The 16386-nt window shown below is 39.6% G+C and overlaps 1 protein-coding gene across 7 annotated transcripts in view; it reads left to right on the top strand.

Moving 5' to 3' along the window:
- ZMAT1 (zinc finger matrin-type 1) overlaps positions 1 to 15457 on the top strand; it is a 55976-nt gene extending 40519 nt beyond the window's left edge. For all 7 annotated transcript variants that reach the window (XM_082376456.1, XM_082376461.1, XM_082376455.1 and 4 more), the window contains 2 exons: positions 4044 to 4143; positions 13097 to 15457. In XM_082376456.1, the coding sequence (XP_082232582.1) occupies positions 4044 to 4143; positions 13097 to 14414 (1418 nt within the window). In that variant the 3' untranslated portion in view covers positions 14415 to 15457. The remainder of the gene's footprint in view (positions 1 to 4043; positions 4144 to 13096) is intronic.
- Positions 15458 to 16386: the final 929 nt, after the last annotated feature.

Here is a 16386-nt window from a genome sequence, read left to right as displayed (position 1 = left end):
ACTGTGGTCTCCTTACTTCCAGGCTTGCTCCTCTTAAAATTACCCTCCATATTGCAGTTAGAGGAGAGAGTTCTCTAAAACACACAGCTGACCATGTTACTTACTACTTAAACCACTTCAAGGTTTCCCAGCCCACAGAATAAAAATCTAGGCTCCTTAGCATAATATAAAAGTCTCTTTGATGTGATATACTTTTGCCTCTCCCATCTCGTCCCCTTATATTTTATTCTGCAACAATTCCAAATTTTAACTAGTTCCTGTAAACACTTCTGGGTTTTTTTCATGCTATTTCCTCTGCCTACAGTACTCTTCTTAACTCTTTTAACCGTTAACTATTTTTCATTTTTCCAAGTTTAACTAAGGCATCATCTCTTCCAGTAGCCCTCTTCAGACCCCCATATTGTACTAAGTGCCTCTGCTTCCTTGAATTCCCATACCTCTTAAGCATACTTGTCTTACCTTTTACCAAATGAGATTGAAATCCTCTGTTCATGTGTCTGTTTCTCACTTGGATTTGTGAGCAACCTGCCCATTTTATTCATCTTGTACCTCTAGCATCTAGCATGATGCTTGGTGCCACAGAGGTGTTTAGTGTTGGCTGAACAGATTATTTGAATTCAGCACATCATGCTCATTTCTGTCTCTTCCATACCTGATATTGTTTTCATCCCCTGGAATGCCCTAACTGCTTTCCTTACAATTCAAATCCTTCTTTTCCTCCAAAGTCCATCACAACTTCCCTCATTTCTCTAGCTCTTGGTATTCTCCCCTTCCTCTGATTTCTCATAGGTATTACTGTTCACTGACAGTTGCATTAATTATAGTCCCTTAACTAAATTGGCCCCCTTGAGACAAGGGATTGTATTTTATTCTGCAATATCCTTCTCAGTGCTTTATATGGGAATGAGTATATGGTTTTTCTCAATATTTGATAATTGTTTATTGAAAGGCAGTGTTGTGTAGTGGGATAAACATAGATTTGGAGAAATGTTTGAAGTCAGTTGCCCAGTTGCACCTCAGATTCCTCAGGTATAAAATGAAAATAAGGCTACTTCACAGGATTGAAAGAGGATGAAATGAAGCAGTGTATACAGTACCCATCACAGAATAGGCCCTCAACAAATGTTAGTTTTCTTGAAATATTTTGTTTTCCTGCCGTAATTTAAAAACATGTAAACTGGACATTTTCTATTTTTCTTCATAAGCTAAATGCCACATTAAGTTGCATTTTTGCTTGCATGTAGCCCTCAGTTGATTTTCCCCATTTAAGATATTAGATCAATGGTTCTCATTCTTGACTACATACTAGAATCATGCAGGCAGCTTTTAGAAATCCCAATGCTCAGGCCATCCCTAAAATCAATTAAATTAGAATCCCTGGGACCCACACATTAGTGTTTTGTTTTCTCTTTTTTAACTCCCCAAGAGATTATGATATAGAGCCAAGATTGAGAACCAAAATGTTAGACTATAAAGATATGCAGTTCCTCAATCTATCCTTTGAAAACAAAGACCTTGGTCCAGGGAGTTATGAGATAGGGCTGTGATTAGGAGAAAAGTGGGCTCCACAAGTGTTAGGTTATGGATGATTCTGAAAGTTACAGGTTCCAAAGAAGCTTGAGTTTCTGGGTGAAGTCAGAAACAGGGAATCTTAGCAGGGCTGAGGGGAGCAAAACTTGACAGGCCCAAGGAGCAGACTCAGATAGGAGAATGGACAGTGTAAGGAACATAGTAGAGGCAGGTTTCAGTAGGATCAGACCAGGAATTTTGATCTTGGGGCCAATAAATAGACTTCATGTCTTCACAGAAAGGGTTTACACCATTTTTATATATTATTTTCTGAGATGTCTATATCCTAGAAAAAGATAAAGAATATCAGTGTGTGAAAAAGACAAGGGCTAAGGTAATAGGAAGCAGACCATAGTTCCAGAACTGCCTCTGGATCTTTCATATGTGACCTGCAGCTCCTCTAAACTACTATATTGCCTATATTATAATCTTCTGGTCTAAATTGTGAAGAAACCAAGGAGGAACTGAGGAGAACATTATATACAATATACTCTATAAGCACTAAACAAATATGTAAAACCTCTGAATATAATCTGAGTTTATAATCATAATGAAGATCATTGACTCGATAATCTAGGCAGTGGTGCTCAACAGTGGCTGCACAGAAAAATCATCTAGAGTGCTTTCAAAAAGTAAGAAAGCCTGGTTCTACCCCTAGAGATTCTGATTAAATTAGTCTTATGTGGAGCTGTAACATGAATATTTTTAGAGTTCTCCACAAGCTTCCAATGTGTAACTAACATTAAGAACCACTAGTCTAGAGGAAACCAGGATTCCTGCTTATCTTGCATAACTTGGGTGCCCTCAAAATACATGGTATTGGCCAAGTGAATCTGAGCCTTAATTTTCCAACCTGTTAAGTAGGGTTAGTAATAATTTCCTGAAAAGGGTTGTTATGAGCATGCAGAGTCCTGGATTTAGTCCTCAGCTTCGCAGGAAGTCCAGAGTCTTCAGAGGTGATCAGCCTCAAATCAGGGATCCTCAAACCAAAAACAAAATTGGAAGATGCAGATAAATAACCAAGGAACTGGAAAGGTATTCCCTTAGTGGTTTTTTCCACACATTCTCTGACAATAATTAGCTGGGGTATTGTTAAAATACACATCCCTGTCCCAGTGAATCATATTCTCCAGAGGAGGGGGTCTGGGGATCTATATTTTAAACTCACACTCCAGGTGATTCTTACCAGAGAAGGCTGAGAAACATTGTAGTTCAATACACTGTCATTCTGGTATTGATTTATGGTAGGAGGAGAAATATATATTTCCAGTTCCCAGGTTTTTAAAAAAAATATCTATCATCTAGGGTATCCTCTTTTTTGTATCAGTAATATGGGAAACCAAATTATAATCAGAAGTGACTTGGCAAGCACAAAATCAGAGCACAGGAAAAGAGGATAGTTTTGAAGAATTATTTATTTAGACTTTGACATAACTGGCTGAGCTCTCCTGGGCCCACCATAGAGTATATGTCAATAATGAACATAGTCCTCATGTTCTTCAAAGTCAAAATCTTTCTTTCTCCTTGACAATAATCTCCTGTTTCTATGAATAATCTTTGCTTAGACAAGGCCAATACACTTAGTAATAATTAATTTAGTGGCCTTAAATGATTAAGTTGCTGTTTGATTTAAAAGAAGATGGTCTTGCCTGACCCTAAAAATCTCTGCAGCCATCAGTTTATTGTCTCTTCCTTAGGGTGGGATTGTTTTTATATTTAGCTTATGAAATTTATTAATTTGCTTCTTCAGACCAAAGAGAAAGTGGAAGGATAATAAGATTAAGAAAATAAGACTTAATCTGTTACCTGCTTCCTGTTCTACCTATGAATCAGAATAGAGAGGTAGCTAGTATATCTATTCTATAGTTCTTGACTCTTATGAAGTGGTAACTAGCAGTTTTGTTTTAGAATTTTGCTTTCAACATTTATCCTGAGAGTGGGGCTCACTGAACCTCTCTCCTTTCTAAAATCTGCCTGTGGTAACTTTTGGTAAACTAATGCACTACAGTGATTTCAGGTAAGAGAGTAAGAATTTGCTTTTATTTGTTTTTAATATTTTGGGATGTTTCAAGTTTTAGTTGGGTAGAAAGAGAAATAGGGGCAAACAAAAAAGAGGTTGGTTGAGGGATTAAGAGGCAAAGATTGATTGGGCATGCTAAATTTGAAGTGTCTGTTGTACTTTCATGTAGCAACAATAAACAGGCAGATAGCAGTTTCTTAGGAAAGAGGCCAAGGCTAGAGAGGCAGTGTGGTGTAGTGTGAAAAATTTTGGACTTTAAATTAAGAGACATGGGCTCTGAGAGGCTCTCTCTCTTACTAACGCTGTGTGACTTTGACCAAGTCATTTGACCTCTCTGGGCCTTAGCTTTAAATTGGGAAAGTTCAAGTAGATGATCTCTAGTAAATTCCTGTCCAGCTATGTGATTTGAAGTGTATTCCTATTGACCTTCTTAACTTGAACTCTGTTTTTTCAGCATTTAGTATGAAGACCTACGTTTGTCATATTTGTAATATCACCTTTACATCTTTAGAAATGTTCCGGTCCCATATGCAAGGAAGTGAACATCAAATTAAGTAAGTATTTCTTGCCAAAATGCTCCTATGATACCAAAGACTAGGGCTTCTGTCAAGTACCTTTGCATGTACTTTACAAACTTTCTAGGCATTTATTTCCCTAAGAGTTGATCCTGGGTATGGTTGGTGATATTTGTAACATATTGTATGCTAGTTCCATCCCCCAGGGAGTTCTCTAGCCATGATAGTAACTGACAGAGCTGGCTAACTGGCACCCCTCCTGACCAGACAGCATTGTCCTTCTTTAGAAAGATGCTAAAGGATCATTCTCAGGCTAACCATATAAATTCAAATAATCCCTGTAATCCCTGGAAGGTTGGCTAGTTCCAGAGATTCAGTGATCCAGTCATCATCCTTCCAATGAGGTATAGTGGTTAAGAAAGAAGGTCTTGGAGTAGGGGCAAGATGGCGGAAGAGTAAGACGCGGAGATCACCTTCCTTCCCACAGATACAGTAGAAATACATCTACACGTGGAACTGCTCCTACAGAACACCCACTGAACGCTGGCAGAAGACGTCAGACCTCCCAAAAGGCAAGAAAATCCCCACGTACTTGGGTAGGGTAAAAGAAAAAAGAAATAACAGAGACAAAAGAATAGGGACAGGGGACCTGTGCCAGTGGGAGGGAGCCGTGAAGGAGGAAAGGTTTCCAGGCACTAGGAAGCCCCTTTGCGGGCAGAGACTGCGGGTGGCAGAGGGGGGAAGCTTCGGAGCCGCGGAGGAGAGCGCAGCCACAGGGGTGCGGAGGGCAAAGCGGAGAGACTCCCGCACAGAGGCTCGGCGCCAACCAGCACTCACCAGCCCGAGAGGCTTGTCTGCTCACTCGCCGGGGCGGGCGGGGGCTGGGAGCTGAGGCTCGGGCTTTGGTGCTAGCCGGGAGGGAGTCCGGGAAAAAGTCTGCAGCTGCCGAAGAGGCAAGAGACTTTTTCTTGCCTCTTTGTTTCGCGGCGTGCAAGGAGAGGGGATTCAGAGCGCTGCCTAAACGAAATCCAGAGACGGGTGCAAGCCGCATGGCTATCAGCGCGGATCCCACAGCAACAGGGGCGCAGAGGGAAAAACGGAGAGATTCCCGCATAGAGGCTCAGCGCCGAGCAGCGCTCACCAGCCCGAGAGGCTTGTCTGCTCACCCGCTGGGGCAGGCGGGGCTGGGAGCTGAGGCTCGGGCTTCAGTCGGATCGCAGGGAGAGGACTGGGGTTGGCGGCGTGAACACAGCCTGAAGGGGTTGGCGTGCCACGGCGAGCCAGGAGGGAGCCGGAGAGGAGGTCTGCAGCCGCCGAAGAGGCAAGAGACTTTTTCTTGCCTCTTTGTTTCACGGCGCGCAAGGAGAGGGGATTCAGAGCGCCGCCTAGACGAACTCCAGAGGCGGGCGCGAGCCGCGGCTAACAGCGCGGACCCCAGAGACGGGCGCGAGCCGCGGCCATCAGCGCGGACCCCAGAGACTGGTAGGAAATGCTAAGGCTGCTGCTGCCGCCACCAAGAAGCCTGTGTGCGAGCACAGGTCACTCTCCACACTGCCCCTCCCGGGAGCTGGTGCAGCTCGCCACTGCCAGTCTCCCGTGATCCGGGGACAACTTCCCCGGGAGAACACAAGGCGCGCCTCAGGCTGCTGCAACGTCACGATGCCTCTGACGCCGCAGGCTCGCCCCGCCTCCTCCGTACCGCTCCCTCCCCGTGGCCTGGGTGAGCCAGAGCCCCCGAAGCAGCTGCTCCTTTAACCCCGTTCTGTCTGGGCGGGGAACGGACGCCCTCAGGCGACGTACATGCAGAGGCGGGTCCAAATCCAAAGCTGAACGCTGAGAGCTGTACGAACAAAGAAGAGAAAGGGAAATCTCCCCCAGCAGCCTCAGAAGCAGCGGATTAAAGCTCCACAAACAACTTGATGTGCCTGCATCTGTTGAATACCTGAATAGACAACGAATCATCCCAAATTCAAAAGGTGGACTTTAGGAGCAGGATATATTAATTTCCCCTTTTCCTTTTTTTGTGAGTGTATATGTGTATGCTTCTGGGTGAGATTTTGTCTGTATAGCTTTGCTTTCACCATCAGTCCTAGGGTTAGATCCGTCCATTTTTTTTTTTTTTTTTTTTTTACTTAAAAAAATTTTTTTTTCCTAATATATGCTTTCTTAATAATTTTTTCCGTATTTTCTATTTTAGAAATTAAAAATTTTTTTAATAAGTTTTTTCATATTTTTTATTTTAAAAAATTAAAAAAATTTTTTCTTAATAAATATTTTTCTTAAAAATTTTTTTCTTATTTTTTACTATAAAAAATTAATAAATCTATTTTTAAAAATTAAAAAAAAATTTTTTTCTGAGTACATTTACTCTTGATAATTTTTTTCTTATTTTTTATTATAATAGCTTTGTTTTATTTTATTTTATCCTCTTTTTATCTTTCTATTTTTTTCTCCCTTATATTCTGAGCTGTGTGGATGAAAGGCTCTTGGTGCTCCAGCCAGGCATCAGGGCTGTGCCTCTGAGGTGGGAGAGCCAACTTCAGGACACTGGTCCACAAGAGACCTACCAGCTCCACGTAATACCAAACGGCAAAAATCTCTCAGAGATCTCCATCTCAACATCAAGACCCAGCTTCACTCAACGACCAGCAAGCTACAGGGCTGGACACCCTATGCCAAACAACTAGCAAGACAGGAACACAGCCCCATCCATTAGCAGGGAGGCTGCCTAATATCATAAGGCCACAGACACCCCAAAACACACCACCAGACGTGGACGTACCCACCAGAAAGACAAGATTCAACCTCATCCACCAGAACACAGGCAATAGTCCCCTCCACCAGGAAGCCTACACAACCCACTGAACCAAACTTACCCACTGGGGACAGATACCAAAAACAACGGGAACTACGAACCTGCAGCCTGTGAAAAGGAGACCCCAAACACAGTAAGATAAGCAAAATGAGACGACAGAAAAACACACAGCAGATGAAGGAGCAGGGTCAAAACACACCAGACCGAACAAATGAAGAGGAAATAGGTAGTCTACCTGAAAAAGAATTCAGAATAATGATAGTAAGGATGATCCAAAATCTTGGAAATAGAATAGACAAAATGCAAGAAACATTTAACAAGGACGTAGAAGAACTAAAGCGGAGCCAAGCAACGATGAAAAACACAATAAATGAAATTAAAAATACTCTAGATGGGATCAATAGCAGAATAACTGAGGCAGAAGAAAGGATAAGTGACCTGGAAGATAAAATGGTGGAAATAACTACTGCAGAGCAGGATAAAGAAAAAAGAATGCAAAGAACTGAGGACAGTCTCAGAGACCTCTGGGACGACATTAAACGCACCAACATTCGAATTATAGGGGTCCCAGAAGAAGAAGAGGAAAAGAAAGGGACTGAGAAAATATTTGAAGAGATTATAGTTGAAAACTTCCCTAATATGGGAAAGGAAATAGTTAATCAAGTCCAGGAAGCACAGAGAGTCCCATACAGGATAAACCCAAGGAGAAACACGCCAAGACACATATTAATCAAACTGTCAAAAATTAAATATAAGGAAAACATATTAAAGGCAGCAAGGGAAAAAAAACAAATAACACACAAGGGAATCCCCATAAGGTTAACATCTGATCTTTCAGCAGAAACTCTGCAAGCCAGAAGGGACTGGCAGGATATACTTAAAGTGATGAAGGAGAAGAGCCTACAACCAAGATTACTCTACCCAGCAAGGATCTCATTCAGATATGATGGAGAAATTAAAACCTTTACAGACAAGCAAAAGCTGTGAGAGTTCAGCACCACCAAACCAGCTTTACAACAAATTCTAAAGGAACTTCTCTAGGCAAGAAACACAAGAGAAGGAAAACACCTACAATAACAAACCCAAAACATTTAAGAAAATGGGAATAGGAACATACATATCGATAATTACCTTGAATGTAAATGGATTAAATGCTCCCACCAAAAGACACAGGCTGGCTGAATGGATACAAAAACAAGACCCATATATATGCTGTCTACAAGAGACCCACTTCAGACCTAGAGACACATACAGACTGAAAGTGAGGGGATGGAAAAAGATATTCCATGCAAATGGAAATCAAAAGAAAGCTGGAGTAGCAATTCTCATATCAGACAAAATAGACTTTAAAATAAAGAATATTATAAGAGACAAAGAAGGACACTATATAATGATCAAGGGATCGATCCAAGAGGAAGGTATAACAATTGTAAATATTTATGCACCCAACATAGGAGCACCTCAATACATAAGGCAAATACTAACAGCCATAAAAGGGGAAATTGACAGCAACACAATCATAGTAGGGGACTTTAACACCCCACTTTCACCAATGGACAGATCATCCAAAATGAAAATAAATAAGGAAACACAAGCTTTAAATGATACATTAAACAAGATGGACTTAATTGATATTTATAGGACATTCCACCCAAAAACAAGAGAATACACATTTTTCTCAAGTGCTCATGGAACATTCTCCAGGATAGATCATATATTGGGTCACAAATCAAGCCTTGGTAAATATAAGAAAATTGAAATTGTATCAAGTATCTTTTCCGACCACAATGCCATGAGACTAGATATCAATTACAGGAAAAGATGTGTAAAAAATACAAACACATGGAGGCTACACAATACACTACTTAATAACGAAGTGATCACTGAAGAAATCAAAGGGGAAATCAAAAAATACCTAGAAACAAATGACAATGGAGATACAACGACCCAAAACCTATGGGACGCAGCAAAAGCAGTGTTAAGAGGGAAGTTTATAGCAATACAAGCCTACCTCAAGAAACAGGAAACATCTCGAATAAACAACCTAACCTTGCACCTAAAGCAATTAGAGAAAGAAGAACAAAAAAACCCCAAAGCTAGCAGAAGGAAAGAAATCATAAAGATCAGGTCAGAAATAAATGAAAAAGAAATGAAGGAAACAATAGCAAAGATCAATAAAACTAAAAGCTGGTTCTTTGAGAAGATAAACAAAATTGATAAATGATTAGCCAGACTCATCAAGAGAAAAAGGGAGAAGACTCAAATCAATAGAATTAGAAATGAAAAAGGAGAAGTAACCACTGACACTGCAGAAATACAAAAGATCATGAGAGATTACTACAAGCAACTCTACGCCAATAAAATGGACAACCTGGAAGAAATGGACAGATTCTTAGAAATGCACAAACTGCCGAGACTGAACCAGGAAGAAATAGAAAATATGAGCAGACCAATCACAAGCACTGAAATTGAAACTGTGATTAAAAACCTTCCAACAAACAAAAGCCCAGGAACAGATGGCTTCACAGGTGAATTCTATCAAACATTTAGAGAAGAGCTAACACCTATCCTTCTCAAACTCTTCCAAAATATTGCAGAGGGAGGAACACTCCCAAACTCATTCTACGAGGCCACCATCACCCTGATACCAAAACCAGACAAAGATGTCACAAAGAAAGAAAACTACTGGCCAATATCACTGATGAACATAGATGCAAAAATCCTCAACAAAATACTCGCAAACAGAATCCAACAGCACATTAAAAGGATCATACACCATGATCAAGTGGGGTTTATCCCAGGAATGCAAGGATTCTTCAATATATGCAAATCAATCAATGTGATACACCATATTAACAAATTGAAGGAGAAAAACCATATGATCATCTCAATAGATGCAGAGAAAGCTTTCGACAAAATTCAACACCCATTTATGATAAAAGCCCTGCAGAAAGTAGGCATAGAGGGAACTTTCCTCAACATAATAAAGGCCATATATGACAAACCCACAGCCAACATTGTCCTCAATGGTGAAAAACTGAAACCATTTCCACTAAGATCAGGAACAAGACAAGGTTGCCCACTCTCACCACTATTATTCAACATAGTTTTGGAAGTGTTAGCCACAGCAATCAGAGAAGACAAAGAAATAAAAGGAATCCAAATCGGAAAAGAAGAAGTAAAGCTGTCACTGTTTGCAGATGACATGATACTATACATAGAGAATCCTAAAGATGCCACCAGAAAACTCCTAGAGCTAATCAATGAATTTGGTAAAGTAGCAGGATACAAAATTAATGCACAGAAATCTCTTGCATTTCTATACACTAATGACGAAAAATCTGAAAGTGAAATTAAGAAAACACTCCCGTTTACCATTGCAACAAAAAGAATAAAATATCTAGGGATAAACCTACCTAAGGAGACAAACGACCTGTATGCAGAAAATTATAAGACACTGATGAAAGAAATTAAAGATGATACAAATAGATGGAAAGATATACCATGTTCCTGGATTGGAAGAATCAACATTGTGAAAATGACTCTACTACCCAAAGCAATCTACAGATTCAATGCAATCCCTATCAAACTACCACTGGCATTTTTCACAGAACTAGAACAAAAAATTTCACAATTTGTATGGAAACACAAAAGACCCCGAATAGCCAAAGCAATCTTGAGAACGAAAAATGGAGCTGGGGGCATCAGGCTCCCTGACTTCAGACTATATTACAAAGCTACAGTAATCAAGACAGTTTGGTACTGGCACAAAAACAGAAATATTGATCAATGGAACAGGATAGAAAGCCCAGAGATAAACCCACGCACATATGGTCACCTTATCTTTGATAAAGGAGGCAAGCATATACAGTGGAGAAAAGACAGCCTCTTCAATAAGTGGTGCTGGGAAAATTGGACAGATACATGTAAAAGTATGAAATTAGAACACTCCCTGACACCATGCACAAAAATAAACTCAAAATGGATTAAAGACCTAAGTGTAAGACCAGACACTATCAAACTCTTAGAGGAAAACATAGGCAGAACACTCTATGACATACATCACAGCAAGATTCTTTTTGACCCAGCTCCCAGAGAAATGGAAATAAGAACACAAATAAACAAATGGGACCTAATGAAACTTCAAAGCTTTTGCACAGCAAAGGAAACCATAAACAAGACCAAAAGACAACCATCAGAATGGAAGAAAATATTTGCAAATGAAGCAACTGACAAAGGATTAATCTCCAAGATTTACAAGCAGCTCATGCAGCTCAATAACAAAAAGACGAACAACCCAATCCAAAAATGGGCAGAAGACCTAAATAGACATTTCTCCAAAGAAGACATAACAGATTGCCAACAGACACATGAAAGAATGCTCAACATCATTAATCATTAGAGAAATGCGAATCAAAACTACAATGAGATATCATCTCACACCGGTCAGAATGGCCATCATCAAAAAATCTAGAAACAATAAATGCTGGAGAGGGTGTGGAGGAAAGGGAACTCTCTTGCACTGTTGGTGGGAATGTAAATTGATACAGCCACTATGGAGAACAGTATGGAGGTTCCTTAAAAAACTACAAATAGAACTACCATACGATCCAGCAATCCCACTACTGGGCATATACCCTGAGAAACCCATAGTTCAAAAAGAGTCATGTACCAAAATGTTCATTGCAGCTCTATTTACAATAGCCAGGACATGGAAGCAACCTAAATGTCCATCGACAGATGAATGGATAAAGAAGATGTGGCACATATATACAATGGAATATTACTCAGCCATAAAAAGAAATGAAATGGAGGTATTTGTAATGAGGTGGATGGAGTTAGAGTCTGTCATACAGAGTGAAGTAAGTCAGAAAGAGAAAAACAAATACAGTATGCTAACACATATATACGGAATCTAAGGAAAAAAAAAAGCCATGAAGAACCTAGTGGCAAGACTGGAATAAAGACACAGACCTACTAGAGAATGGACTTGGGGATATGGGGAGGGGGAGGGGTGAGATGTGACAGGGTGAGAGAGTGTCATGGACATATATACACTACCAAATGTAAAATAGATAGCTAGTGGGAAGCAGCCGCATAGCACAGGGAGATCAGCTCGGTGCTTTGTGACCACCTAGAGGGGTGGGATGGGGAGGGTGGGAGGGAGGGAGATGCAAGAGGGAAGAGATATGGGAACATATTGTATATGTATAACTGATTCACTTTGTTATAAAGCAGAAGCTAACACACCATTGTAAGGCAATTATACTTCAATAAAGATGTTTAAAAAAAAAGAAAAAAAAAAAGAAAGAAGGTCTTGTTGTTAGACAGAACTGAATTGGAATACCAGATCTATCTTTCTGCTAAGTATGTAACTTTGGACAGCTCTGACATAAAGTGGTTATAATGAAATATAAAAATATGTGCAAGGTGCCTGACCTGGCACATAGTAGGAGCTCAATACACATTTATTCCAATCTGTTTTGTTATTTTAAGGAGGAAAGGATTGAGTGGACAATTGGGGATCAGATAAGTCAGGTAGTGGGGCAGTGGGGCACTTAACTATTGTATATTTTTTTTGTTGCTTTTAAAATCAAAGCATACTATTTCGGTTACATTATTTTAGTGGAAAATATTTATATTATTGAGTCTGAATACTAAGTAGCTAAGTTGTCTCACTCACCAAATTAACCTTCATTTAGACTCTTTTTTAAAATCTCAGGGTTCCAGAATAAATAGCTGTCACATTTATAGATCTGTACAGGGAACTAATAATCAAAAATTTTTAAAGCAATGTGACATTCAGATCAGACCATCTTTAGGGCATTAAATATTATTGGTCCTTTCCCACACATCCCAACATGCCTTATATTTTTAAGTACTACAGCAGTGTCAAATATGTCTGCTTCTTTGTACCCATCTTTCCCTTCATCCCAGGCCTGAAAATTTTTTTATGTGTAAAACATTGCGAGGTGCTTAGGAGATATCTGACTATCCCTGCTGCTTCTCTTTGACATACAAAAAGTCACAATTTATAGCTTTTATATTGAGGTAGGTTTTAAAATTTTGTTTGGGCCTCTGTTGTATTTGTTTTTTCAACTAATATTTTTGAAAGCAAAGCAAACATTCCAAATAAAATAATCTAGTAACAAGAACTTTCTACTGTCTTGTTTGCAGAGAATCCATTGTTACCAATCTAGTGAAGAATCCAAAGAAGCCACCAGACTCTTACCAAGATGAAAGTACAGATTACATCAAAGTACAGAAAGCCAGAGGACCAGAACCAAAGACTTGTTTCAGAAAGATGGAAGAGACTTCTTTGGAAACCTGCAGGTACAGAGAAGCGGTTGATTCCAGATCCAGACATAGAATGTTTGAACAAAGACTCCCATGTGAGACTTCCTGGACATACCCAGGATCATGCAATATTTCACAAACAATGGAAAACCAGTTACCTCATTGCTTACCAGCTCACTCAAAGAACACATATGACTCTTTCCAAGATGAACTGGAAGATTATATCAAAGTGCAGAAAGCCAGAGGACTAGATCCAAAGACTTGTTTCAGAAGGATAAGCGAGAGCTCTGTGGAAACCCATGGGTACAGAGAAGTTGATTCTGGACCCAGACCAAGAATGTGTGAGCGAAGATTTTCATTTGAGACTTCTCAGACCTCCCAACGACCATACAGTACTTCACCAGTGGAAAGCCAATTACATCACTGGTTACCAGCTCATTCAAAGAGGTCATATGACTCTTTCCAAGATGAACTTGAGGATTATATCAAAGTGCAGAAAGCCAGAGGACTAGAGCCAAAGACTTGTTTCAGAAAGGGAAGAGATAGCTCTGTGGAAACCCATAAATACAGAGAAATGGTTGATTCCAGACCCAGACATAGAATGTTTGAGCAGAGACTCCCATTTGAGACTTTCCAGAATTACCCAAGATCATCCAATATTTCACAGGCAGTGGAAAACCAGTTACCTCATTGCTTACCAGCTCATGACAGCAAACAGAGATTAGACTCTATGACCTACTGTCAACCCACCAGAGACTATTTCCCAGAAAAACCAGTACCCCTGAGCCTTAGTCAGCAGGAAAACAATTCTGGCCCATACAGTGTAGAATCTGAAGTTTACAAGCACCTCTCCTCAGAAAACAATACCAGTGACCACGAAGCAAGTCATACGCGGAAACATCAGAAGAGAAGAAGGCACCTGGAGGAAGGTGAAGAAAAGCCAGAGAAGGAGCAGTCGAAGCATAAAAGGAAAAAGAGTTATGGGGATACAGATCTAGACAAGGACAAGAGCATCCAGGAAAGGAAAAGAGAGGGAGATAAAGTCAGTTCAGGAAAGCTTAAGCATCGAAAAAAGAAAAAAAGCCATGGCGTTCCCTCTAAGAAGGAAGAACATAAGCACAAGAAAGAAAAAAAGAAATCTGTTGAAGAAAAGACGGAAGAGGAAATGCTTTGGGATGAGTCTATTCTTGGATTTTGAACTTTTAGCTTTGTTTACCCAACGAGAAATCGGTTAAGAATAGGGGAATTTAGACAAAGACAGGATCATCCAGTGAAGAAAAGGAGAGGTGAATACAGTCAGTGTCAGTTCAGGAAAACTTAGTTTTTTGTGTGTAAAAATTGAAATTGAATTGAAAGAAAAGACAAGCCTAAACCTAGTCTCTGAGAAAGAAGAACATAAGAAGAACCTAAGAACACAATAAGAACATAAGAGAAAAGGAAGCCTGTTGAAGAAAAGACAAAAGTGTCAGTGCTTTAGGATGAGTCTTCTCTTGGATTTTGAACTTTTCAGTTTTGTTCCCTTAAGGTTGAATTGAAGAAATAAGTTGAAGAGTTTGGTTTTGTTAAATTCATGTTATTGAATTTTCCTAAGTGGACAGTTACTTTAACCGCTAACAAAAGCCAAGTTAAGTAAGAGTATTTAATATGCCTTTTCCTCAAGTTATTTTTCCTCATTTATTAAAGTGAAAGAAAAATTACATGTTTCCTGTGTATAATTTCCCTTAATGAGGTTGTCTCTGCTCCTGTTCTTCAAATTGCTGTGATAGTGAATTACTTACCTGTGGGAGATAATTTATTTTAAATGAGAGAATTACCAGGCATTACAGAATCCATCCCTTGTTTGGGTTTCTGTTAGTGTTGGTGGTATTTTATTGTTGTTATTGTGTGTTTGTTTATGTTTCTTGGTTTTCTCCAAGGAAAACGTGTGAAGCGATTTAGACTAATTTTTTGTTTGTTTGTTAAATCTAATTTGCAGTGTATTTTTGTATTTTCTAGTTCTGAAAGTGGAAAATGAAACAGTCTATAGTAAACTTAGATGATATATGGTTTTAAAGAGCTCTAAAAAAGTGCTGATAAAAAATCAGTCTATATTCTGGAAATGTTTATATTATATTAAAGTGTTTTAATTTCTACATATTGTTTTATGTAAATGATCATTTCCCAGCTGGATATTATCTTACTTTGGGAGTGAGAGGGGAAATAATTAAACAGTTTGCACCTCTTGGGGGATCACACTATAAAGTTTTAATAGTTTCATTTATCTTACATCTAGCTTAGGAGAAGCTGATATTCAGACTTGAGCTCAGTTTTAAGTTAGAAAAATATGACCAGCTAAATACTTGAAACTGAAGAAGGAAGAATTTATAAGTGGGAGAGGACTGTGAGGAGCGGGCATTACCTTTATTTATTTATTTAAAATTTATTTATTATTTATTTTTGACTGCATTGGGTCTTCGTTGCTGCGTGTGGCTTTCTCTAGTTGTGGCGAGCGGGGGCTACTCTTTGTTGCAGTGTGCAGGCTTCTCATTGCAGTGGCTTCTCTTGTTGCGGAGCACGGGCTCTAGTCCCATGGGCTTCAGTAGTTGTGGCACGTGGGCTCAGTAGTTGTGGCTCATGGGCTCTAGAGTTCAGGCTCAGTAGTTGTGGTGCATGGTCTTAGTTGCTCCACGGCATGTGGGATCTTCCCGGACCAGGGCTCGAACACGTGTCCCCTGCATTGGCAGGCAGATTCTTAACCACTGCGCTGCCAGGGAAGCCCGGGCATTACCTTTAACTTGTTTCATTTTGATTATGTTTTTTACTCTGGTGCTCCTTTTTTTTATGTTTTATGATAAACACCTCCTGTAAGCATTTGAGCGTCATCATGGTATAGTATAAAGAGTCGTAGCCTGGGAATCTAAACCCCAGGATTCTGGTCTCATTTGTACCATCAAGTTGCTGTGTGACCTTGTAGAAATACCATCAAAATCCAAACATGGAGTCATCAGGAATAGGAAAAATAGGCTATAGTATTCCCTTTATGTGTTAATCCTATCAAAAAGCAAATAAATTTAGATGGTGATTTATCTGCACTTAGGCAAGGCATTTAATGGTTGTTTTTTCTTGAGATTTGAATAAAATGGTAAATATTAACTGAAGCATAATATGACTGTTGGGCTCATACCTGGTTG

This window comes from Balaenoptera borealis (assembly GCF_965194805.1).
Source record: "Balaenoptera borealis genome assembly, chromosome: X".
In the NCBI taxonomy this organism is placed as follows: Eukaryota; Metazoa; Chordata; class Mammalia; order Artiodactyla; family Balaenopteridae; genus Balaenoptera; species Balaenoptera borealis.
Note: the sequence above shows the minus strand (reverse complement) of the source record. Positions and strands in the feature narration are given on the sequence as shown.